At 44.4% G+C, this 12,882-nt stretch overlaps 1 protein-coding gene across 1 annotated transcript; it reads right to left on the minus strand.

The window, feature by feature from the left end:
* Window positions 1-1,208: 1,208 nt before the first annotated feature.
* LOC112228833 lies at window positions 1,209-8,834 on the minus strand. Its single transcript, XM_042309196.1, has 5 exons — window positions 8,485-8,834; window positions 8,120-8,281; window positions 7,535-7,601; window positions 7,293-7,400; window positions 1,209-3,690 (listed from the first exon to the last, which is right to left on the minus strand). Coding segments are annotated over exons 1-5 (1,218 nt in total). The 5' UTR covers window positions 8,487-8,834; the 3' UTR covers window positions 1,209-2,811.
* Window positions 8,835-12,882: the final 4,048 nt, after the last annotated feature.

The raw sequence follows: 12,882 nt of genomic DNA on the forward strand, positions 1-12,882 counted from the left end.
ACTGTGGGAAGCATTGGAGGGCCTTGAGGCCGGTACGTGGAGCTTATTTTTGTAACAATATTTTTTTATTGGAATTTCACAATTTTCACCCATATTAAGAGATACAACAACAAAGACAAAGCAAAAAAAACAGCACTCACTTACACATACCTGCATATATATATATATATATATATATATATATATATATATATATATATATATATATATATATATATATATATATATATATATATATATATATACATACACAGATACATACCCATGTACATACATACATAGACCATCTCCCTCTCCCCGCTTCTCTCACCCCATCCCCATCATTGCGTCTCTCAATACATACATTTTAAACAAGCATACAAACATAAATTAAACAAAAAAAGCTCAGTTTAAACCAAGAAGTTAGGTTCCACACATGGAAGGTACAGTGTAATTCTGAAATACATAGATCACCACCATTCTAAGGTAATTTAGATAAGGTTCCCATACTTTGTAGAACTGTTTTGTTTTCGAATGTAATGTACATGTCAGATATTCCAGTGGCACCCATTCAAATAGTATCTTATGCCAATCTTTAATAGAAGGAACCTTATCACTAATCCACTGTAAAAGGATGTTTTTCCTCGCTGCGAAGGTAAGGATGTTGTAAAGCCTTCTCTTACCCACAGAAGTAACATGCCTACTAGGGAGAACCAACAGTAAATAAACTGGGTCCAATTCTAGATCAACCCCTAGGATCTTTTCAATTTCTTGCAGAACACCAGACCAGTATCTTTGTATTTTGGTACATGACCATAAACAATGTGTTAGGATGCCTGTATCAGTTTTACATTTAAGACACTGAGGGGAAGAGGGGCTAAAAGCATGTCTGCGATTTGGGGATATATGCAGTCTGTGTATTATACTTAATTGGATTGCTCTAGTACGATTACATATAGATACTGTTTTTGCATATTTCCAAATGTCCTCCCACATCTCTTCATCAATAGTAACAGACAATTCTTTCTCCCACACTTGTTTCGCCCTCTGTGTGTCTACAGCAGAAAAGGACCTTAAAGCATCATAAAACAGACTTACAGACATTTTCCTTTGTGGGAAAAAAAGCATTCTTTCAATGACAGACATATCAGGGTTGCCAATTAAGGTGGTGCTCTTCAGAATATAATGTCTTACTTGTAGGAAGCGGAAAAAGTCCTGCTTTGGGAGTCGATATTTCTCGACCATCTGCTCAAACGTGGAGCTTATTAAAGAGCAGTGTGCGGGTTTCTTCTTTTTTCTCATTTTAGTCAACTGATACCACGCACCTGCAAAAAAGATTGCTCAGATGTGCGACTGCCTTTTTGAATTTTGAAACATTGGAGTGAACATGGGCCAGCATCCCTGTGGAACGCTTTCGACACCTTGTAGAGTCCATGACCTGACGAATTGAGGCTGTTCTGAGGGCTAAACGAGATGACACTCAATATTAGTAAGGTGTTCCTAATGTTTTGTACGCTCAGTGTTTTTTTATTACTGCGGTTACCAGAGGAAAATCCCTTACACAGGACAAAACAGACATTTCATGTGGCATAACATTGCTTATATCATACATCTCTCAAACTGACTGTTGCATGCCTCTGGTGACCACAATGAGAAATGGTGATTCAGATTGACATTTTGTCGTGTGGTTTTTTGCCATACTATCAATATGGAGACTACAGCATGTACACAAACATCAATATTAAAATATAGAACATACTGTAGTTTGCATGTACATAAACATCAATATTTTCAAGATAAAACATAGTTTGCATGCAAGAAGAATAAATATATATATATGGAAGGAGGAAACTATCTAGCAGTTGGAACCATTCACACCAGACCACACAGATCCATCAGCAAAAATCATAAAAACCGTATCAAATGTTTCTGTTTTCATTTGATCTCCATCAATTAAAAACCTGACTTAAAATACATTGTTTCCCATCCACAGTGACGGTCCAACGGACACTCTTTATACGGTATGTTATTCAATATTTGACTATACACTGTACAGATTAGACCTGGTATTATGTCTATATCTACAGGTGGATTAATTTATGAGGGATAAACAAAGTCTATCAACACATCTTACAACTTTACCTAAAGGACCTCAATTCTATGCAACACTCCTCTTCTTATCTAACAGGCACGGAGGGAAAAACACAAACCATTATGATGAATTATGCACAAGAGGTTCTGGAAGGATCTATTATTATATAATCCAGAGACAAGGGTGGGATTCGGCTGTGCTCTGCTATGATGAGACAGTAGTGAAGCCTAGGACAGGGTTTCCCAGAGTGAGGGAACAGGGAAAATCAAAGCCACATGTTTTTTGTTTGATGTTACCTCTGGAGGACATCAAAGCCAAATCCCTGCATACTGGGGGGAAAAAAGACCTCAGGACATGTCTTTGATTATGAACCGAGAAAAATATCACAAATATTAAAATGTGGAGCTGAGGATCTCCAACTTGGGCCGCTTGCCATTACAGCTCTTTGCAGGCGTTAATTACTTAATATCTTCAAAAAGAGGAAAACACTATGTTTGAAACAGTTTCTTTATCTTACTTGTTATTAATGATGAATACTATTTGGGGCCCTGTTATTTAGGCCTGAAAACGTTTTAAATCAGATGAAAATTTGAATAATTAAAAGTATTATTATTCAAGTGGTCAATTCTGTTGCTTTATGTTCAAAATACGAATAATGTTATCCAAATCATGCTTACTTCAGTAACCACCAACCCAGTCGACACCTGTCCACATCTGTGTCTCGGCGAAGAGATCAGGTGTCACAGCTGTGTTCTCTCCCCATTCAGCACTTCGTCCGGCGCCCCTCCCGTCCAGCCCCGCCCCTCCTCCACACTGGGCTGCAGCTGGCAGATAAAGTGGTTGAGCATATTTTGGGCCGACTGCAGGTTGTCCAAGCTGCTGCCAAGATCTACCTCCCTGACATCCATACCCATGTCCTCGCTCCTTGTCCTCCAGTTCCGGATGATCTCATCTTCTGAGTCATCCATGGTACCGTCCTCTGGTTGGTGGAGGTCCATCATGGCCTCTGTGCCCTTCAGCTGGCCATGCTGCTCCTCCTGCCTGTGCTTCTGTCTCCTAGAGGAGGGAATCTCCTCCAGACTGGCTGACAGGATGCGGATGGGAGAGCCCAGTTTGCGGCTCGCAGTGACCCTGTACCCGTCCTCCTCTGTTGGGCCATAAGCTGAGTTCTTGAAGCTGGTGGTGAGGGTGACATCATCCATGGGGGCTGGTAAGGTCTCAGAGTGAATGGTGACATGGAGATGGGGGATCTGTAGGGAGTGGGGAGGGTGTTGTCTGACAATCTCCTCACCCCCTGACTCACTCTCTGTGTCTCCCTCTCCCTGTCCTGCCCAGCAAATACGCTCCTGTCTCCACGGTTGAAACGCTGTGCCACCATGATGACCTCCCGCTGACCTCAGAACGCATTTTGGAGCCTCATCCCCCATCTCCGACCAATCAGATTCCTCCTCTTCTGGCAATGTTCCCAGCGATAGGTCTTCCCCTTTGGTGGTGACCTTTCCATAATGATGACTATCCATGAATTGGACTGGAGGGGGGGCAACAGGGAGAAGGAATTGATTGACAGAATCATCTGGGTGGAAATGTTTGTCGAGGGCTTCCTGTAGCAAGGATGTTACCTAAGGAATGAAAATAGATGACACAGAACAGAATAAAGTTATGTTGTTATGACAATGAACATCTGTACATCAAGAAAAAAGCTGTGTCAAAACTAAAAGACAACTCATAGCTTCATAACAATGGGCATTAGAAAGAATGGGCTATGTAAAACAGCATTTACTAACTACACGCAGCTCAAAGCAAAAACAATGGTTTCTATTGGTGGTTTCACTCTGAACTAAAATGGTTTTGATGAATAAACAAAAGGTCAAACGAATGGGAGATATGGGTGGTGGAAGGAAGGAGACATTCTATACAAAGAGGAACATACACTACATGACCAAAAGTATGTGGACACCTGCTCGTTGAACATCTTATTTCAAAATCATGGACAATAATGTGGAGTTGGTCCCCCCTTTGCTGCTATGACAGCCTCCACCCTTCTGGGAAGGCTTTCCACTAAATGTTGGAACATTGCTGTGGGGACTTGCTTCCATTCAGCCACAAGAGTATTAGTGAGGTTGGGTACTGATGAACACAGTCGGCGTTCCAATTCATCCCAATGGTGTTCAATGGGGTTGAGGTCAGGGCTCAAGTCAGTCAAGTTCTTCCACACCGATCTCGTCAAACCATTTCTGTATGAACCTCGCTTTGTGCATGGGGTAATTGTCATGCTAAAACAGGAAAGGGCTTTCCTCAAACTGTTGCCACAAAGTTGGAAGCACAGAATCATCTAGAATGTCATTGTATGCTGTAGCCTTAAGATTTCCCTTTACTGGAATTCAGCTCTTCGTCCGGCACCCCTCCGGTCCAGCCCCACCCATCCGGTACATTGGGCTGCAGCTGGCAGAAGCGGTTGAGCATATTATGGGCCAACTGCAGGTTGTCCAACCTGCTGCCAGGATCTACCTCCCTGACATCCACACCTCCATCATCACCCATGTCCTCGCTCCTTGTCCTCCAGTTCTGGATGATCTCATATTCTGAGTCATCCATGGTACCGTCCTCTGGTTGGTGGAGGTCCATCATGGCCTCTGTGCCCTTCAGCTGGCCATGCTGCTCCTCCTGCCTGTGCTTCTGTCTCCTGGAGGAGGGAATCTCATCCAAACTGGCTGGCAGGATGCGGATGGGAGAGCCCAGTTTGATTAAGATTTACATTCACTGGAAGTAAGGGGCCTATATCAAACCATGAAAAACAGCCCCAGACCATTATTCCTCGTCCACCAAACTTTACAGTTGGCACTATATATTGTTTCAGGTAGTGTTCTCCTGGCATCCGCCAAATCCTGCTTCGTCCGTTGGACTGCTAGATGGTGAAGCGTGATTCATCATTTCAGAGAACGGGTTTCCACTGCTCCAGAGTCCAATGGCAGCGAGTTTTACACCACTTCAGCCGACGCTTGGCATTGAGCATGGTGATCATTAAGCTTGTGTGCGGCTGCTCGGCCATAGAAACCCATTTCATGAAGCTCCCGACGAACAGTTATTATGCTTACAGAGGCAGTTTGGAACTCGGTAATGAGTGTTGCAACCGAGGACAGAGGATTTTTATGCGCTTCAGCACTCAGCAGTCCAATTCTGTGAGCTTGTGTAGCCTACCACTTCGCGGCTGAGCCGTTGTTTCTCCTAGACGTTTCCAATTCACAATAACAGCACTTACAGTTGACAGGGACAGCTCTAGCAGGGCAAACATTTGATGAACTGAATTGTTGGAAACGTGGCATCCTATTACTGTGCCAGGTTGGAAGTCACTGAGCTCTTCTGTAAGGCCATTCTACTTCCAATGTTTGTCTATGGAGATTGCATGGCTGTGTGCTCGATTTTATACCTCGGGTGCGGCTGAATTAGTTGAATCCGCTCATTTGAAGGGGTGTCCACATACTGTTGTATATATGGTGTAGTTACAATTCGTTAACCCTTTACACTCGTGGGAATTGGCCTATGTGGTTAGGGCTAAATTAAAATTTCTTACAAAATAAATATAAAAAGCATATGCATAACCATGGTAGCAATTGAAAGGGAACAGTTTGGAGATAATGGAACAATTATTAGACAAAAGGTGAGTGCACAATAGTTCACCTGACACAAGACTGAATCCAAAAATTATACTTTTGATTTAAGTGCATTTTACATATGCTTTTCCCGGCATTTGTTGATAATGAAATCTGAAAATTCTCTGGATACATTCATCAACATGATAAGACTATTCCTGGAAAATGTGGAGTAGGTGCAACATAAGACAAATAAATGACAAGGGTTTGAGTGAGAGGACTAACTGGTGTCGCCAAGTGGCCACACCTCTCCAGTGTGCACAGTTCCTAAGCAATTTCAATGGACTTTTATGACTCATAGAAAAGTTTTCAACTATAAGGTACTTTTTTGAGCTCTCCTAGCTGTGCCGTCAAGGAACTAGAGCAAGCACACTTGTGGTTGTTTCGGTTTGGAACACAACTGTTGTTGTTTACGCAATCCAAAATCTGACCATTTTTAAATTGCAATTTGGGTCAGGTGGGCATGATTTAAAATCTTCTTCTATTGCCAACATAAGTTATAAAATACCATCTTGCAGTGTTAGGCATCATAAGGCAATTCAGAGAAGCAGATGGTATTTTTTACAGTGCATTCAGATGCGTGTGCCGTGTCAAATCTCTTCAAAATAAACAAAGAGGCTCATTCTGTTCGGAACAACCCAGGGTATGATGCCATGTCATCTTGTAACTGTACATCATACATAGTGATCATAAATGTTGTCCCTGTACAGATAGATGTAGGATCTTAATTTGAGCCAGTTTGCTACAATAGGGAAATAATACTGCAGAAACAGGAAATGGGAATTATTATGGTGATTATAATGAATGGATTTTGTTTTAGGAGTTTGTAAATTTGTCGTTGGAGCAAATCAAGTCTGACATTTTAAAGTGGAAATTACAAACGTCAGAAGCCTTTTTAAACTTTGAATGCACTACAAGTTTGCATTTCCTGCTGTGCATGAAAATGATGAGCAACAAAAGAGTAATCAAATTAAGATCCTACATCTGTATGTGACATGCGTTTCAGGAGTTGGAGATGTGAAGTGCACATTTGGACTCTAAGGTGTTTGGCTTGCTTGTTTGACATCAGAGCGGGATTTATTATAATCCTCAAAGTCTTATCATTCAAAATACATCGTGTCATCTTATTTCACAGCATTTCCCTCGCTCAGACAAGAAAAAAAATAGTAAGAGTTGCCCAATTACGGGGCGGGATAACTTCTTGTCGTGCAGTGCTCAAGTTCAGATCGGCTGTCAGTCAAAACCCATACAGAGCTCTGACATCATGTATAGCATGTTACTGTACAGCCACTACATTCCAATTTAGGAGCCATTTTCAACCAGTATACACGGGTACGAATGTAAAGGGATAACATTGTGTAAGTGCATGCCATGCACTATAGCTAATTCTTATTGCAATGCATTCCAAGGTTGGGGCTTGAGGGTCAGGGGATCATAAAGGTCAGGCGGGTTTGATTCAGGACCTGTACTAGCAGTATTTCTCTGTACTCGGCCACTCTGGTCTGGTTTTGCGCACGTTTTAGGTTGTCTTTTTGTCTCGGCTAGATCTGTTCATCAGGAGGAGTTCTCACGTTAATAGTCTCCATGCTGTGGATGGTGGTCTTGGCTGAGGACAGCTGATCTGTCAGGGCTGTGATGCGCTGGTTCAGATGCTCACGCTCCCCGTCCATACTCTGAGCCTGTCAAACCACACACATAACATAAAACACACATAAACATGACTAAAAATTGTAATACCATATTCCAGATATGTAAACAATGTACTTCTATCGACTTCAAAAAAAACAAATGAGCCATCTGCTGGTGCCCTCACCACTGAATGAAGCTTCCGCTCCAAGAGATTATTGGTCTGTTGAGTGTAGGAGTAGTTATCCCTCAGTCTGAAATGAGAGAGAGAGAGAAAGAGAGAAAGAGAGAGAGAGGGAGAGAGAGGGAGAGAGAGAGCAAGAGAGAGAGAGAGCGAGAGAGAGAGAGAGAGAGCAAGAGAGAGAGAGACAGAGAAGAGAAGAGAGAGAGAGCAGAGAGAGAGAGCAAGAGAGAGAGAGCAAGAGAGAGAGAGCAAGAGAGAGAGAGCAAGAGAGAGAGCAAGGGAGAGCAAGAGAGAAAGAGAGAGAGAGAGAGAGAGAGAGCAAGAGAGAGAGAGCAAGAGAGAGAGAGAGAGCAAGAGAGAGAGAGAGAGCAAGAGAGAGAGAGCAAGAGAGAGAGCAAGAGAGAGAGCAGGATTGTCAGAGTTACAGTAATAACACTATCTAAGCTTGTCAATGTCATGCATATCAACTCAAAATAAATGGCAAATAAAAGAACACTGTAACTGCCACACTAATTTTCCTCCCTGAACCCCCTTTTAATTCTGAGGTACAATAAATATCCCAATGACTTATAACTCCTCCCCCCCGACCTTTTGAATTTGTCCAGGAGGCTACTCAGCTCCACACGTGTGTTCTGTAGTTCTGACTCAAGGAGCTGGTGACTGCTCTTAAACTCAGTCCCCATGCACTCCATTCGCACGGCAGTCTGGAGCAAACTGTGGTGCAGATCCTCATTTTGCTCCTGAAGCATCCTGAAGGGAGTAGGAGAGAGGAGGGCGGAGGGGTTAGTGCTCAGTTAGATCACCATTTGTATCTTAATGAAACATTTATTCATTTGTTAAACAACAATAATATGGAACATGTGACAAAAACTTTTATTTTACATTCCCAATTTTAATTATTCCCCCGATAAGCAACAAGACAGAGATCAAATGAAACATAAAATCAAACTCACATTATTCGATCAACCTCGGATCCTTCCTATATGGGAAGGACAAAGCCGAAATGGATTTTTACAGTAGTCAACAATGTGCATTTCATAAATAGAAATGGATTTTGAAGCCTCCAGTTAATAGACATTGATAACCAATAGTTACACGTTGTGTGGTCATTTCGATGTGTCATCCATGATTATGTAGGTAGGTGCCTGCATGTTTAATGCCACAATCAATGGGAAGCAAATGAATGGAACATTCTTCTAAAATTAAGAATGTAAAACACGTGCAACGGTACAAACGGGTCAATAAATATACCGTGCACAGTAGATAATGCATGACATAACTAGCAATAGTAATAAACCCAACCCCAGGAGCAGTCATACTTTATGTAGAGAGGCAGTTGAGCCGCTGTAGGCTGTCTGCTGCTCGTCCTGATTCGTGGGGCTGGTGGTATTCCTAGAAGACTTGCTGGAATGGGACAATGACTCCAGCTCTGCAGCTGACACACTGACAGGAGAGTTCTCCTTAGAAGGGCTTGATGGGCTGTGGTGATCTTCATGGTGATGATGGTGGTGGTGTGTGTCTGCAGGTGAGGAGGGATGGTGTTGAGATTCAGAATGGGAAGGTTGGTGGTGATGGGATTCATGGTGGGAAGGATGGTGGTGATGATGAGGTTCTAGGTTGCTAGGACTGTGATGGGTTTCAGAATGGGAGTGTGGATGGTGAGATTCTGAATGAGAGGGGTGTTGGTGATGGTGAGAATCTTGGTGGGAACTATGGTGGTGATGGAGAGATTCTGGATGGGAGCTGTGGAGATGGAGAGAATCTGGATGGGAGCCATGGTGATGGAGAGATTCTGGAAAGGAACCATGGTGATGGAGAGATTGTGAATGGGAGATATCGTCATGGAGAGATTCTGGATGGGAGCCATGGTGATCATGAGATTCTGGATGGGAGCCGTGGTGATGGAGAGATTCTGGATGGGAGCCATGGTGGTTGCAAGATTCTGGATGGGAGCCATGGTGGTTGCAAGATTCTGGATGGGAGCCATGGTGATGGAGAGATTCTGGATGGGAGTGGTGGTGATTGTGGGATTCAGGGTGGGACAGATGATGGTGGTGGTGCAATTCTGGATGGGAGCCATGGCGACAATGAGAATCTGGGTGGAGAGGATGGTGGTGGTGTCCATGGTGATGGGGATGAGTTGGGCTGTGGTGGTCTCCATGGTGATGAGGATGAGTTGGGCTGTGGTGATGTCCATGGTGATTGGAATGACTCGGACTGAGGTGATCTCCCTGTTGATGGGGATGTGTTGGACTGTGATGGTCTCCATGGTGACGGGGTTGGCTTGGGCTTTGGTGGTCTCCATGGTGATGAGAATAAGTTGGGCTGTGGTGGTCTCCATCAGTATGAGTTTGGGTGTGGCTGTCTCCATGGGGATGGTGATGGGCTGGGCTGTGTTGGTCTCCATGGTAATGGGGATGAGTTGGGCTGTGGTGGTGTCCATGGTGATGGGGATGACTGGGAGTGTGGAGGTCTCCATGGTGATGGAGGTGGCTTGGGCTGTGGTTGTCTCCATGGGGATGAGTTTGGCTGTGGTTCTCTCCATGGGGATGAGTTTGGCTGTGGTGGTCTCTATGGGGATGAGTTTGACTGTGGTGGCTTCCATGGTGATGGGTTGGGCTGTGGTGGTCTCCATGGTGGTGGGGATGAGTTGGGCTGTGGTGGTCTCCATGGTGATGGGAATGGCATGGGCTGTGGTGTTCTCTATGAGGATGAGTTTGGCTGTGGTGGTCTTCATGGGGGTGGGGATGAGTTGGGCTGTGGTGGTCTCCATGGTGATGGGGGTTTCTTGGGCTGTGGTGTTCTCCATGAGGATGAGTTTGGCTGTGGTTGTCTTCATGGGGATGGGGATGAGTTGGGCTGTGGTGGTCTCCATGGTGATGGGTTGGGCTGTGATGTTCTCCATGACAATGGGGATGGCTTGGGCTGTGGTGGTCTCCATGACGATGGGGATGGCTTGGGCTGTGGAGGTCTCCATGTTGATGGGGGTTTCTTGGGCTGTGGTGTTCTCCATGAGGATGAGTTTGGCTGTGGTGGTCTTCATGGGGATGGGGATGCGTTGGGCTCTGGTGGTCTCCATGGTGATTGGTTGGGCTGTGATGTTCTCCATGATGATGGGGATGGCTTGGGCTGTGGTGGTCTCCATGGTGATGAGATGGACTGTGAAGACCGTGATGGTGAAATGGAGAATGGGAGCGATGCTGGTGATGATGGTGGTGTGGTGTTGAATGACAGGAGGGATGTCTTGATGAGGAGGGGCTATTATCTGGGCTAGTGCTGTCATCGGTGTGGCTGCTGGGACTGTGGTGTATGTCTCTTGCAGGCTGATGGTGTTGGTGGTCCTGGTGTTTGCCAAGATGGGAGCGAGAGTGCTTGCTGGAATGAGAGTGCTTGCTGGAGCGGAACTGCCTGTGGATATGGGAGTGAACACTGAAGGTCGTAGAGCTTGCACTGCCAGGCCGACTACTCTTTTGTCTTTGCCTCTCCTCCCCTCTGTGTTCCACCTTGGGGGACCTCAGGGAGGCTTGTCCGGGGCTGCTGGGCCTGTGAGCAGCTGTGACCCCAAGAGAGGTGAGTCTGTATGGGCTGAACACCTGCCTGGTGATCTCGTTCAAAAAGGCAGAGAACTTCAATTTTTCCTGCACTAAGTTCTTCTTGGCTACCTGCTCTCTTTTCTCCAACTCCTTGTCTACAATGGTATCTGCATCTCCATCCCTGTCCTTGCAATGGGACAGTGCCTCCATTGACTTTGCCTTGCGAAATTTGCCAGCCATTCTTGCCCCTTCAGAACTCTCCTGCTTCTTCAGGATGACATTGGCTGGGGTCTGATGAGAGGACATTGCTTTCTTTTTCTTTTTTTCTTTCAAGCTCTTTTCCTGTCTTGGGAGGTGGCCTTCATCATCAATCAAAGGAGATGTGTCATCTTCCTCATCTTCCTCCTCGTCATAGGCCTTCCGCCCCCTGTAGATGTCAGTGCAGGACTGTGAGTACTTGGGCTTCTGCAGTGGATGTTTGTTATCCTTCACGGACTCATTAATACTAGTCTGAGAGGACCAGGTGGAGGAAGAGCCAGAGGATGATGAGGAGGAAGAAGAGGATGATGTTGAGGAAGAGGAGGAAGAGGATGAAGATGATGATGAGGAACCAGAGGAGCTGGATGAGGTGGCTGCAACCTGAGGGTGGGAGGTCACATCTGTAGCATGGTGATGCAGATGGTGATGATGGTCAGGGGAAGAGGGATGAGATTTCTCATTGTGGTGGTGAGGGTGATTGTTGTGGCCATGGCGATGGTGGTGGACAATACTGCCCTCTGATGTTGAATGGTTGCTATTGCAAGAGGAGATAACAATGACAGATTTGAGCAGTATTTCACTGAGGCAGAAACCATACTCTTAGGCTGAGTTACACGCTTTACTATAATGCACCGTTGGTAAATTAACCCGGACAAGATCATTTTGTCACATCTGCATAATACTGATCAAAATATGTACAATTTCCAAAATGTTGAAAACCAAAACAAGGAATTATAGTTCCATCCAGACAAAATTTCAGAACTTAGTTAACTAATAAAGTAATGTAATCAAACATACCCTTGATCATTCTGATCTTCTGACCAATCTGTCTTTCGCTGGTGATGATGAGGATGGTGATGCTGATCATGGTTGTGGTGGTGGCGGGGATGGTGTTTGTGGTGATACGTTTTTTGGTCAGCCATCTTGCCATGCTTGGGCTCCCTCTCCTGATGCTCATGGAGGTGGGGCTTGCCGTGCCTGTGGCCCCTGGTCCCCTGTTTAAGCTGCACAGGAGTGAAGTACTTCTCCATCACCTGCTGCTTCTCCCTCCACTGCTTCCGTGTGGTAGTCCTGGGTGCAGGAACAATCTGTTCCTTTGCTTGCTGTGCAGTCTGCAACAGTCTTTGAACTATTCCTCTCCCTGTGTAATGGGTGTATTTCCTTGATTATTTCTGATGATTCAAAAATATTTTCTGGACCAGAAATCAACTGTTTGGAAAAATGCCATATAATCATAGCAAAGTTAGGACATTACTACATGTGAGCTAATTCAAACTGAGCACATTCATAAGTGCACAATAGTTATGCTGACTTCAAACAGGCCATTTAACACATTATCTTGCATCAAGTACAACTATTTTTTATTACAAAACTAATAACATGTTGAGTTATTATTGAAATATTTTAAGAAGTCAACACAAATACAAAAACATATCAGCAAATACAATCAATCTCAAATCTGTCAGACTTACCTAAAAAAATGGTTTGAAAATATTTCGATGTGCCATTAATTCAAGAATCCTTATCAGGATTAATGAACTTGATCTTATTAATGAATTC

The sequence above is a fragment of the Oncorhynchus tshawytscha genome, linkage group LG30 (assembly GCF_018296145.1).
Source record: "Oncorhynchus tshawytscha isolate Ot180627B linkage group LG30, Otsh_v2.0, whole genome shotgun sequence".
NCBI classification, from domain to species: domain Eukaryota; kingdom Metazoa; phylum Chordata; class Actinopteri; order Salmoniformes; family Salmonidae; genus Oncorhynchus; species Oncorhynchus tshawytscha.

What these genes read in the sequence shown, in the direction of transcription:
- LOC112228833 (XM_042309196.1), bottom strand. An exon ending in CTCCTGGACAAATTCAAAAG is followed by an intron (nt 7,602 to 8,119) that starts GTCGGGGGGGAG and finishes CTCTCATTTCAG; the next exon opens with ACTGAGGGATAACTACTCCT. An exon ending in ACAGCATGGAGACTATTAAC is followed by an intron (nt 3,691 to 7,292) that starts GTGAGAACTCCT and finishes TTCATTCCTTAG; the next exon opens with GTAACATCCTTGCTACAGGA.